At 39.0% G+C, this 13500-nt stretch overlaps 1 protein-coding gene across 2 annotated transcripts in view; it reads right to left on the bottom strand.

Annotated features, from left to right (window-relative positions):
• LOC126281632 (golgin subfamily A member 6-like protein 22) overlaps nucleotides 1–13500 on the bottom strand; it is a 279886-nt gene that overhangs the window by 75647 nt on the left and 190739 nt on the right. For both annotated transcript variants that reach the window (XM_049980769.1, XM_049980760.1), the window contains one exon: nucleotides 12309–12539. In XM_049980769.1, coding sequence (XP_049836726.1) covers nucleotides 12309–12539 — 231 coding nt within the window. The remainder of the gene's footprint in view (nucleotides 1–12308; nucleotides 12540–13500) is intronic.

Genomic DNA, 13500 nt, shown 5'->3' with positions numbered 1-13500 from the left:
CGAAAGTCACTGATGTATATCACGAACAGTATTGGTCCTAATATGCTACCTTGTGGAACCCCTATATTAATGTATTTTGGTTCTGACAAGTGTTTTACTAAATGTTTGGATCTGTTTGAAATATGTGTTATCTCTACTCTTTGTACTCTATCTGTTAGGTATGATCAAAACCAATCATTAGCTACCCCTCTTATTCCTAATGCTTCTAATTTATTTAATAGAATCTTGTGGTCGACTGTATCAAACGCCTTAGAAAGATCCAAAAATGTACCTGTGACACACTCATCTTTATCAAAGATCCAAAAACATGCCTGTGACACACTCATCTTTATCAAGAGCATCTAGTACAACGTTTGTGAATTCTACTAAAGCTCATTCCGTATTTTTGCCACTTCGGAAACCAAATTGTGATTCTCTTAAAATATTGTATTTATTCAGGTAATTCTTTAACCTTTCTTTCATAATTGCTTCTATTATTTTGGAGAATGCTGACAGCAGGGAAAGAGCCAGTAATTTTCTATGTCTTCTGCATTACATTTCTTAAGCAAAGGTACAACTCATGCCTGTTTTAACTGCTCTGGAAATGTCCCTGATGTGAAGGATTCATTTATTACATTTGTTAAGGGGCCTTGTATAATTCCTATGCATTGTTTCAGTACACACACTGGTACTTTATCTAAGCTTACTGACTTTTTATTTTTTATTTTTTGAATTGTTTTACTGACGTCATTCTCCGTGATTGGAAGTAACATCATTTTATTTTGTGCAAGATTATTTACAGGTGTTATATTTGTTTTGGGGAATTTTTGTTGTAACTTCTCTGCAATACTTGAAAAATGCTCATTTACCTAGTTTGCTAAGTGCTGTGGGTCATTTATTACTTTATACCCCTCCCTTAGTAGTATGTTGTTCTGCATTTGTTTGCCTCTCCCCATTTCCTTTTTTTAACATTCTAGATTGCTTTGCTTTTATTTTCTGCATTATATATTATTTTGTCATTAAATGACTTTTTTTGCAGTCATCAGCACCTTCCTATAGATCTTTTTGTATCTATGATAGAAATTTAAGAATTCTGGATCACTGCAAATCTTTTTCATGGAACTGAGGTGTTTAAGTGTTTAGGAGGACTTCTTAATACCTGCTGTTATCCATCTGTTTTTGTTAGATGTTGATACAGACATGCATACTTTTGGAAATGCCTTTTCAAAGTTCAATTTAAACAATGTGGAGGATTTAGAGAATTTCATGTTCACATTGGTTTCCTTATACAATTCATCCCAGCTTTGTTTTTCTATTTCTTTTGAAAAATCTTTTATTTTGATTTCTGATAGATGTCATTTGTAGGCTCGTAATTTAGGGAATGATTTGATGCCTGACTTTACTGTTGTAATTTGACAGAGATGTCTGATAGTCTGAGATCATTTACAGCTACAACACATTTTTCCCTATCCATATTTGTGACCACATGGTCAATTACTGATGAAGTTGTTGTGGTAACCCTTGTTGCACTATTGACCAACAGGGACATGCCAAAATTTTGAAGGATGTTTTTGTAGGTGCTGCTGGATTCATTTATGATGTTAGTGTTGATGTTTATGTCCCCACACAGAATTATGTTGACCTTTGTACTTCAGACTTTATCTAGAACTTCTGTTAACTTATTGAAAAAAGTGGCTGCACTACCAATGGGAGATCTATACACACACAATATGATTAATTTCTTGGTGATATCAAGCCCTATTAATTCAATAGCTGATATTACAAAGTGTTTCTCTTCACTTACAGTACTGAGGGCATGTCTTGATTTGAACTGTGTTCAGATGGATGATCCTCCACCCCTTGAAGTAGTTCTAAATTACGAGTTTGCTTCTTCATACAAAGTTAATATTACATGTTGGATTTCTGTGTCTCTACACCAGAGCTCAGTAATACCAACTACTGTACAATTCAAAGATTGGAGCTCAACTTCTAATAGTTGTATTTTATTTTTTATTGACTGCATGTTTTGATGGAGGATTGTGAAGTCTGTGAAATGCCCCATGTTACTCTTTTCAGTGGTTTGTATTTCTTTGTGACATCTGGTATATGTGATGTTTGTGGTGTTAAAATCTGTTTTGTGAATAATTGTTTCAGTATTTTTTAAAGCGTTGGAGATACTCTTTAGGCAGGGGAACCTGTTGTCTGGATTTATCCTAAAAAAGTCCTACTTTTCCTACCTATGACAACAGGTATTTAACCGTGTGTGGCCTAAGATCCACCCCCTATACTTTCATGGATCAGCTGTACCAATCTGCCCTTCCCAGTCCTATTTAGGTGTAAGCTATGCCTAGTGAAACCCCATCTGTTGATATTCCCAACGGGCACCAGAGAAACATGAGCAAAGTTGGCTGTCCTCAGAGCCATCCCTAACCCCACATTGATTCGCCTCACAGCTCCATCAAGGTGTAGTCGATCATGACACCGGAACAGCTCAACAAAGTGTACGTTGGTGTATCCTAAATCCAGGAGAGTCCTCGGGCTAAGGAATATTGTCTCGTTGAAATTGTATAAACAAAAGGGATAAGACTAGTCTGAGAAAGTGAAAAGGTGACTCAACAAAGGTTTTTCACTGGAAATTTTGTATATAAAAAATTGTCTGATTTTGTTACAGTTTTGTGCCCTTTAAAATGTTTATTATTTGTTTAATATGTATTCATTGTATGAAGTGTTTTCAATGGATTTTATGTGTAATACGCTTGCCATATTCTTGATATTTCTGTATGTTTATGCAATTTGATTGATATTTGATAATTTGTGTAATAACTTTCTCACACCACACTTGAGACATCATTTATAATGCAAGCCTTTAATCAGCTCTAAATCTGTCTTGCAACAATTAAGTTTATTTTTTTTTAAATCTTAAAGGCAGAGTCCTAATTACTACACACTTAAGTGCCTGAGATGTCCAACTAAACTAGGAGAAAATCATTTTTAGTAAACCACATGAATTACTGTACATTTCTTTCTCAACCACTGCAAAAGCATAGGCAATAATATTTTTTAATTTTGATAGATACATACCATTCCAAAACTTTCATCCATGTTTTTGCCTTTGCACTTTTACAGTGAATATCAACCCTTGTAACAAACTGCCTATAACTTTACTTTTGAAAACAATCTAATTTTGTTATCCTTGAAGTAAGTGTTATAGTCTGTAATAAGACATTTTACACCCAATATGTTGCATTTGTATTACATGTTTATTGAATTTGTTACTATTTAAAGGATCTGTGTTGGACCAGTTCATAACTTTGTAGTGTTACTCAGACAGATTCTGTAAACTTCTCCCACTAGATTAAACATTACCAGAAGGTTAACTATGCATCCTAACCATGTACTTATGTACATTATGTAACCAAAAGGTGATCTCTGTATGTGATTTTGTTTAGATAACATGGCATTATAGTCAATGAAGTGATACACACAGCTAAGCTTTGGAAAGTCGCACTGCAGGACATGCAGAAATCAGACCTTTAACGGAAGTCACCTATGTGTAGATGGTCAATGTGGGACAGACTGTGAGTAGTGTAAAAAGTGGGCAACAAAAGAAAAGAAAATAAGCTTGCAGTTAAAAGTTTTCAATGGTTTCATGTGAAGTGCTGCAACACTATGGACTCTTCTAAGTGAAAATTGTGAATTTCATTTACTCTAAGGTTAAAAATTGTATGTTTCCTTTACTTAGTATAACAATTTCTGTGTTGGCATAATTAAAAGGAAACAATTCTATTAAAAATTTTAATTTATTTAAAATCATATTCTTGGCAGTTCCATTATTCTGATGTCAGAATTTTGTTCGCATCTTCATACTTACAAAATTTTTGGGGGGCTATTGTAATGGAACTGACAAATAGACATCATTTTATTTTATTATACACTAAAGTCATATTAAAAAAGCTTTTGCTTAAGATAATACTAAGTTAGGTGTTGCGATCAATAATCGATATTGGAATTGTATGTTCTTTGTAGCTTACGACCGTGATCTTTGGTCTACAATGGGTTTATGGCCACTTGAGTGTAGTTGTGTATATAGTTTTGGCAATAAATGTGTTTTTGATACAAAGAAACCGTGGAGTACTGCATCATTTTTCGATAGTCCAGTAATAATTAAAAAACCCACACCTCTTCTTGGACCCAGAGCAGCAAAGGAATCATCGCCTAGACAATGAGAAGCCACATGGACAACACAGAATCAGCAGCATCAACAAAGGAGACATCATGGCCAGCTCTACTAAAGTATAATGCAGCCATTAGCCACACCGTAACGGTGTCCTTATGGAGATAACTTTTCCTGAACTGTAGAGCGGGTTCGTGACAGCTTCTTGGCCTCAGTTAAAGTGTGCTGCACATTTCCTGCACCTTGTTCTACCTGAGGCTCTTCTCCACTTCAACTCTGGAAGTGGTAGATACCTGGTTTTTGTGTTGATGTGAAAACTGTCAGATTGCATTCTCTTTCTTCCTATCCTCCTACCTGCTGCCAGTTTCCAACCACCCTCCTCCTCCTGCTGCCAGTTTCCAACCGCCCTCCTCCCCCCTATCTCCCTTGATCCTTATGAGTTCCTTTCTTGGTTCCTCCAACTGTGCCTGAAGGGCACAGATTTTCCTTTCCTGTTCCCCAATCGAAATGTTCCTACTGCATACTCTGCAGTTCAGGAGAGAGCCTCTTCTGTTCTCCCAACATTCTCCCCACTGCATCCCCCCCCCCCCCCCCCCAGTGAAAATATTTCCTACAAGATTGGCAACAAATCCCTCTACTCACTACCCTATAACAGCTCCCATATTTCTCACTCATGATCAGTTTCAAAAGAATAAATAAGTTTATGGACTATTGTAAATTAGTCAAGGACGCAAGCTTGGCCATGTGTAAACAAAAAACGACACGAAGGTCTTTAGGTCTTACATGCGATGGTTGGCTTTTTTTTTTTGTGTACCAATTTAGAGGTACAATGACAGAAGAATGAATTTGTAATTAATTTGCTTTTAGAGAATTTACGTTATCATGCATGTTTGGTCAGGTTTTTAAATGTTTATAACTTGGAAAATTTGGGCCTAGATCGTGTCTAACTAGTAAACAGTTACGAAATGTGTTAGTTAAATACGATTTAGAAACATTTAATTACACTTTTATTGCAACAATAGACACTGATGAAGCTAGTAGCAGTATTTTTTAAACGAGTTTTGAACTGTGAAAAAACTTTAATAGAATCTTTTGTGTTTATGTCATGAAAAATTTCGGGTTATGTCACGATTATTGGGACTTCAGCTAAAGAACAAGTTTTTTCAAGAACAAGCACTGCAGGGACGCTAATATTCAGTTATGTGACAAGAATGGACACTACAGCAAGTACACAAAACAAAGAAAATTTAAATTTGAAACTATTTCCTCTTAAATAAGTTCTTTTAGCGGCCGAAGAAAATACCTGTGATCTCAATGGGTGGCCATCTTGGATCTTGAGGAGGAACACGTGAAGGAAATGGGGCAGAAGATGCTGAGATACTGAAGGAGTGTGGATAGGGAGTCCTCACCCTCCGTGAAGACAAAAATGTCATGAATAAATCCATATCAGATGAGAGATTTGGGATTCTACATGGTTAGGAAGGATTTCTGTAGATGACCCATGAATAGGATGGCATAGGATGGTGCTATGTCGGTGCCCATTGCTGTGTCATGCATTTGTTTGTAGGTGATGCCTTATAAGGAGAAGTAACTGAGGGTGAAGATACAGTTGGTATAGTGACCATGGGAATTTGGGATGTTAGTGTAGAGGGAGGTGGCATTGACAGCGTCACATTGCCAGGGCAGAAAGGAACTGGAACTGTGGAAAGTCAGTGGAGGAAATGGTTGGTGTCTTTTACATGGAAGCATATGTTACATGCATTATGCTGAAGGTGTTTGTACACAAGAGCACAGATTCTCTTAGTGAGGGCACAATGGGGACATCCTGAGTGGTTGGGGTTATAGACATTAGGAATCATGTAAGTTATAGGAGTGTGGGGAGTGGTAGGGGTGGATGAGAAGAGAGACAGACTCAGTTGAGAGGCTCTGGTATGGGCCTACGGCTTTGAGGAGGGACTGGGGATCCTGTCGGATTTCTGGAATGGGGTCATTGTGGCAGGGGTTTTTGGTGGGCAAATCTGACAGCTGGTGGAGTCGCCCCAGCAGGTAACTGCTGCAGTTCAAAACCACAGTGGTGGAGTTTTGGTCAGCAGGTAGGATTGTAACATCAGAGTCAGATTTTAGTTGGTGAATTGCAGTTCTTTCTCTGGATGTAAGGTTAGTTTCCATGTTCACAGATTTAGAGAATGATGGTGTGGCAAGATTGGAGGTAAAGAAATTCAGGAATTTTAACAGAGCGCGATTTGGGGGCAGTGGGTTGGATGGAAGAGTGAACCGGCTAACACAGAGTTCTGTATTGGTTTTGGAGTGAGTATGAATGGTAGGGGTGGCAGCAAAAAATACTTCTGTGGGACTAAGGCTTTTGGGTGAAAGGCTCATGACTGCATTCCAGATCTGTTTAGATTCTGGGTCCTGTATGGTGGTGGGAGAGTTTCTGTGGGTGTGGTAAATGCCTTAGGTCTGCAAGGAAGGGCTTGTCAGCTGTGAGGGGATGATGTGGATATATGGAGGTTCTTGTATAGGTGATGGGTAGTGGTAGCTGAAGGCAGGAGTAGAAGGTGAACAGGTTGGAGAGTTTTTTGAGATGAGGGTGTACGAGCTACTCTAGTTTGTGGAGGGCAGGAGTTTCAGTGTGGCAGATGGGATGGAAGAATCTGGGATTGCAGAGCAGAAGAATTTTATGGATGGAGAGGAGGTACTGCAAGGGGGTTTGGGCCTGATTTACATGATTTTGCAGGACTAGATTAGTTAGGACCCTGGACTGGTGGAATCCGAATAGACAGCAGTCACTATAGAAGGAGAGGCTGCAGCCAGAGATGGATAATTCAGTGGTATGGCCATTTGGAGTGGCTCCATGGGCTAGGCAACAATGCAAGAACTGTATGCAGGACTGAGTTATGGTTAGGGATAGGGAAACTTTCTGCATTGGAATGAATGGAAGAAGCAAGGCTGCACAGTGGAGTAAAAAATGCAGAAAAATACATAAATTACACACAATAATGTGGGGGAGGAAAACTCATAAAAATATGTGGGAAAAGGTCACAAGAAGGATGGAATGGCTGATGTATGGAGAATAAGTGTAACCTGAGGGAGTACGACTGATGGCAAGAGACGAATAAGAACTAAAATCAATGTGAAAACACAATGGGATTAAAAAGAAAAACAAATAAAAAGACGATAACATGGGATGCAGTTTGGTAGATGGATACGTGTAAACAGAGGGGACAACAAATCTTAATGGATTAGTTGATATTAGTATGTGCATGCTGGAATGAGCGAAGAGAGGGTGGGAGGAAGGGAGAAGAGGTTGCTAGATTAAAGTACAACTTTGTGTGGCAAAGGAAGGTACAGAAGATAACACATGAAAACATGCAAGAGCGAGAGAGGAAGTGTGATCAATTTGATTGTCTAAGGTTAATTATTTTGGCGGATATAATGTGGGACATGAGATGGTGCACCAACAATTAGTGCAGTTGCACAGCCATGTGTGTGTTCCAACGAGGCTGTTGATACAGTGTGGCTTGTAAGACACTGAGTGCAGTTTTGAAGGCAACAGGTAAAACACGGGAAAAAAATATAAGAGGACAGACATTTAGTAAAGTAATGCATTAGAGAATAACAACAAAGAAAACCAGCACTGGGTTGTGGGATGGTAGAAAAGCCACTAGACAAAATCAAGCAATAGAAAGTCCAGAACGGAACAACAATAATATTACAAAAAAGATAGATTATTATTCACCATACAGAGGAGATGTTGAACCACAGACAGGTGCAATGAAAAGACTATACATTTAAGCTTTCAGCCAAAAGGCCTTCTTCTGAAGCAGAAAACACACACATTCACAAATCCCCAAGCACAGCTCACACACATGACATCTATCTCTGGCCACTGAGAGGCCAGACTGTGTACTGCAACTGTGCCTAATGGGAAAAGCAAACCATTGGTGGTGGGGAGTAGCAGGTAGGGGAGGCATAGTGCTGCTTGTGGAAGTGAGCAGGGACCAGAATTTTTGGAGTGTTTGTGTTTGTGTGTGTGAAATTGGGGGGGGGGGGGGGGGGGCAAGAGACTACTGGGTGCATTGGTGGAATAGAAGGCTGTGTAGTGCTTGAGTGGGAGCAGGGAAGGGGATATGTAGATGAACAACAGGAGCTAGCGAACACTGTTGATCCATCATGGACGGGATATCGGCTGGTTAAGTACCTGTCAAAGTCAATGAAATTCTCAAACAGCCATGTTGGTGCTTCATTCAAAGACTTGAAGTAACCTCTGCTATCAATCTTTGAATGAAGCACTTGTGAAACAATTGAATGAACAACAACCAGGGATTTATGGCACTATGTGACATTTTCGGTTATTTGGAGACACATGTGTGGCCTGAAGATGGCATAGTAAAATGCTGAAACTGGTAGCCTTCAAATTAAAATAAAATAACATCGTAAGTTACATGGCTATTGGAGAGTTTCACTGACATTGATAGGGACTAGAGAAGGTTAAGCTGGTATTGGTGGGAAGAATACAAATTGTGCAGGCTGTGGAGCAGTCATTGAATTGAAGTGGCCATGATGTTCAGTAACTAGATGGTCCAGCTGTCTCTTGGCCAGTGTTTTTTGCTAGTCATTCATGAAGACAGCTGCTTATTACTTGTCATGGCCATGTAGAAAGCAGCACAGTGGTTCCAGCTTATTAAAACGCACAGAGCAAAGAAAAATATGTTGCTCCTGGTTATTAGAAGCTTGTTTCAACTCACACCTTCTTTCTAAATTGTTGTTTATTTGTAGATTTTTTACTTATACACTTTAGTGTGTTGTCACCAGGAGTACTGTATATGTTATTGTTTTCGGTGTTAGTACTATGTACACATGCATTTTGTGGTCTCTTTTATTTTTGTTTTAATGGTTTTCACTCACACAGAAGTGTTTTTCTCTTATTAATCTATAATTTCTTTTGTCTGGAGTTGATATTTCAGTACTTAATACCTCAGTGTCATTTTGTAGCCACTTAATAATTTAATTTTGGACTTCATCACACTTGCAAGATTGGTCGTTTTGATATATAAATGAATCTCTGGTGTGATTTTGCGAACTTTTCATGTTAATTGTTAACTGTATCTAGTACAAAAGGTGCTTTTCATCACTCACTTAAATTGTGTGCTCTACATGACAAACTGTTTAAATTTTCCATTTCTGACAAGGTTGACGTGTTGCCACACTTTTCTATTGGATCTATCTTTTTTTCCATCATATGTTTAAAAAATAGAAAAAAGGTTTGTATATGTGCCACTCACTCCATGTGAGTGGTTGTCTAGCACAATGTTTGTATACTACACTCACTGATAAAAACTTTATGCACCTAAAAGGGGAATAGGTGGTGAGAAGCAACCTTGTGCACTGAGAATTTAAGTAGTTTTATTTAAATTAATACAAAATTTTTCGAGTATGAGTACACTGCTTGTTCCTTCTCAATAAAATACTACACCCATTGGACTTCGCTGTATTCGCTTACTCAGTTGTGTCATACAGCCACCGATGTCTGACCTGTGTTATTTTATCAGATGTATACAATTGGATCTTACTAACCAAAAGAGTACTTCAGAATCATACAGGAAGTTTATGATGACCCCCCCCCCCCCCTCCCCGGTGAACAAGCATTGCCCTGTTAAAGCTACCAAGTGTCTGTGTTGCCAGAGTTTCTGGCTCACTGCCAAAAGTGGTCTGAAGTCACATCTGGTGGCTCACTATAACATGGCATTAGATGTAGCACTGCTGATTCCCTTCCAAAACACTGGCCATCTGCATCCTCTCCCCTCAACAGGCAACTGTAATCTGTGATAGTGCAGAACTAACATTCACCACTGAAAATGATGTGACACCACTTGTCAGCAGACATCAGTCAAGCACTACCCTGCATGCATCCACATGTGTTGCATAACCAGCAGCCTAGATCTGGAATGGTGATTGAGTAGCCCTCTTCTCCTAGTCACTAACAAATGGTATGCTCATGCAATAGGTACATATGTGAAGGTATTATTATTTGCTACATGCACAGTACAGTTATCTTCCATTGGTATGTCCAGATTTTGTTGACTAACACTCTGAGAGGGTATGTGGTTCACTTTATGCTCGCATTCAATCCAACACTGGGCTGCTGTCACATCAACGCACCTTACAGAAATCAAATAGGATTGAATCAGTCAGCCCCCCCCCCCCCCCCACACACACACACACACATGCATGCATACACACACACACAATTATGATGGTAACATTGTCTCTCACAAGAATGTGGCCTTCTCCATAGTCCTTCACAAAACTCACTAACATCTGATGTGATGCAGATCTGTAACATGATCATGCAGTAATAATCTTAATACATTCTGGTATCCATTCTAGCTGTGACAAATCATTTAGATATCAACTGGTGGCAAATATATGTACGAAACTGCACCTTCATCACCCCATTGCTAATAAGAATATTTGCTTTTTCCCCCCTAAGCTCTTACATCTTATTGAATTATGCCTTCATCTATATTTTATATTTTTCTTAGATTTCCAGGTTTTTCTAACTTATAATTAATGAAATTACAAAATGACAAGGGGACACACTGGCTACCTAGTGCTTACCTCCAGGAGGCAAAATTTGAAGTACTGTCAACAGATATATACAGAAGTAGGCAAAATTGCACTAGCTTTTGGAACTGTTAGTCTCTTCCTCAGGAAGAAAGAGAGATGGTTTCAGGACAGCTATAAAGAAGTGGCAGGTCACTCTGACTTCAGAATGAAAGCAGCCTGCCTGTTGTGAGGACGAGGGGAGACAAAGACAAACATGTTTGCCCATCAGCAGTACTTAGGATTTTGCCTCCTGAATGTTAAATACTGGAAAGCCACTCTTTCTCCTTATACTTTTACACTGGTCAGCTAGAACATTATGACCATCTACCTAACAGCTGGTATGTCCGCCTTTGGCATGGGTAACGGCAGTGACGGGTCGTGGCACACAAGCAATGAGGCCTTGCTAGGTTGCCGGAGGGAGTTAACAACACGTCTGCACACGTAAGTCACCTAATTCCCATAAATTCCAGGGATGGAGGTGATGAGCTCTTAACACATTCAATCACATCCCAGATGTATTCGATGAGGGTCAGATGTGGCAGGTCTGGGGCGAGGGAGCTGGCACATCAATCAGAACTCACCACTACGTTCCTCGAACTATTCCATCACACTTCTGGCCTTGGTGCTAGGAGCATTATCTTGTTGAAAAATCCACTGCCAAAGGAAAACATGATTTTCATGAAGTGGTGTATGTGGTGTGTAACCAGTGCACAACACTCCTTGACTATCATGGTGCCTTACACAAGCTCCACTGGACCCATGGATACCCACATGGATGTTTCCCAGAGCATAATGGAGCCTCCGCCAGCTTGTGTCCATGCCACAGCACAGATGTCAAGCTGTTCCCCTGGAAGACAACAGGTTCACGTCCTCCCATCAGCATGATGAATAAGATATCAGGATTCATTAGACCACTCTGTCACTGTGCCAACATCCAGTGCTGATGCTTGTGTGCCCGTTTCAGTCATAATTGCTGATGTCATGGTGTTAACATTGGCACATGCAGGGATCATCGGCTGCGAAGGCTCATCACTAGGAGCAAGTAGTTTGCTCAGCATTAAAGTCTGGATTCATCTTGGTTTCTCCACATGTTGAAGACACTCACCACAGCACTCAAACACCCAACAAGTCATGCAGTTTCCAAAATATTCATGCTGAGCCTCTGGGCCATCACAGTCTGCCCTCACTCAAACTCAGATAGATTGTGTGCCTTTCTCTTCTACACACAGACACCATTCTTACTGATACTGCTTGCACTGTGCTCGTGTCTGACTAGCTATCATTCCTCACCAGGTGACACTGCTATTACCTGGAGTGGTTTATATCGATAGTAGCTTGGAGGCCTAATGTTCTGGTTGACAAGTGTAGTTTCCTCAACTGAATCTTTTTTATGCAACTGACTTTTTATTTGTACTATCATTTTGATGGAAGTTCCCTGTATTTGTTTCTGAACATCATTTACTGAAATCAATGGAATGATTAACAGATTTTGTCCACTTCTAACATACATACACAATGAAATCAAATTAAAAATATTTAAACCTACTGTTGATGCAGCAGACTCGTGTTCTTGAACAAGAGACCACAAATCCATTATCTGTTCTGCCTGCTTCTTCTCTTTGTTCTTCAACACTCTTATGAGTTCTTCTCTGTCTTTGAGAGATTTAACGTGTTCATTTTCCTTACGCTGCAGTTCAGCATGCAGTTCTCGTATATGCTTTTCCATTTCAGAGTTTTGTTCTTGAAGTCTTAAGAACTCATTTTCCATTTCTGCTGCCTGGAATAAATTTAACGCAATTACGTTAATACTTAGATGAATATATTCTCAGTGAACTTTAGACAGTTTTATGACGAAAATAAATGTAGGACACATGCATAAGAAATGTATGGATACACTACATCTGAAGTAAGATTAGATTTCTGACACAAGATGTTATTTATCATGAAATAATTTTCAAGTCGCCTATAAATCCTTGTTTAAGATTCAGAAAGAAAAAGGAGTTATAGAATAACACTCCATTCTCAATATGAACATTAGTGATAGATGGTATTCAACCATTATTGTTTCTACAGATACCCTAGTACCTAACAGAATGAGATTTCATTTCTTTGTCGTTGTAAACAGAGAACACCAAGACAATTTTCTCCCTTTGGTACATTCCTTTAATAATCTGTACAACATTCAGGAAATCATAATAAAATAGAACTTATTTCTTCAAACAATATCTATCAGTGTCCCATTACAGCATATGGTACTGCAACAAGTCAGTAAACTGAACTGGGAGGTTTGTGGATGTACACTGCTTAGAACCATCAGTATAATTAAAAGTAAAACCATTCCATGTGTTTAAGATTGAGTCAAGAACCTGGTCAAAATGTAAATCTGAATACATGCCTTTTTTTTAAAATTTGTTCATCAAAATCAATGTTTTGGAAAGACTGCAACTGTGTCGTTCACTACCAAAATCTTATAAGCCTTTCTTGTGCTGCAATGTCTAAAAGTGCTCAATAATAACAGACAGGATGGTCCTTGTTATTGTATGAATGTTTTCTCAGTGGGATGTTAACCCTTTGTTGCCTGACGGTATTTAAAAGTACCAGTAAGTTTTGACTCTCATTATTTTCTTGTGGTGCAGTTTCGTGATCTGAGAGCCTGTTGCTAAGTAACAGTAACTCTACTCTACTGTTTCATAGATGTTATTGTGCAATACAGAGACCTCTCTGGCAGTCAGAGCTTG

This window comes from Schistocerca gregaria, chromosome 1, assembly GCF_023897955.1.
Source record: "Schistocerca gregaria isolate iqSchGreg1 chromosome 1, iqSchGreg1.2, whole genome shotgun sequence".
In the NCBI taxonomy this organism is placed as follows: domain Eukaryota; kingdom Metazoa; phylum Arthropoda; class Insecta; order Orthoptera; family Acrididae; genus Schistocerca; species Schistocerca gregaria.
The sequence above is the reverse complement of the archived record's forward strand: the minus strand, read 5'-3'. Positions and strand labels throughout refer to the sequence as shown.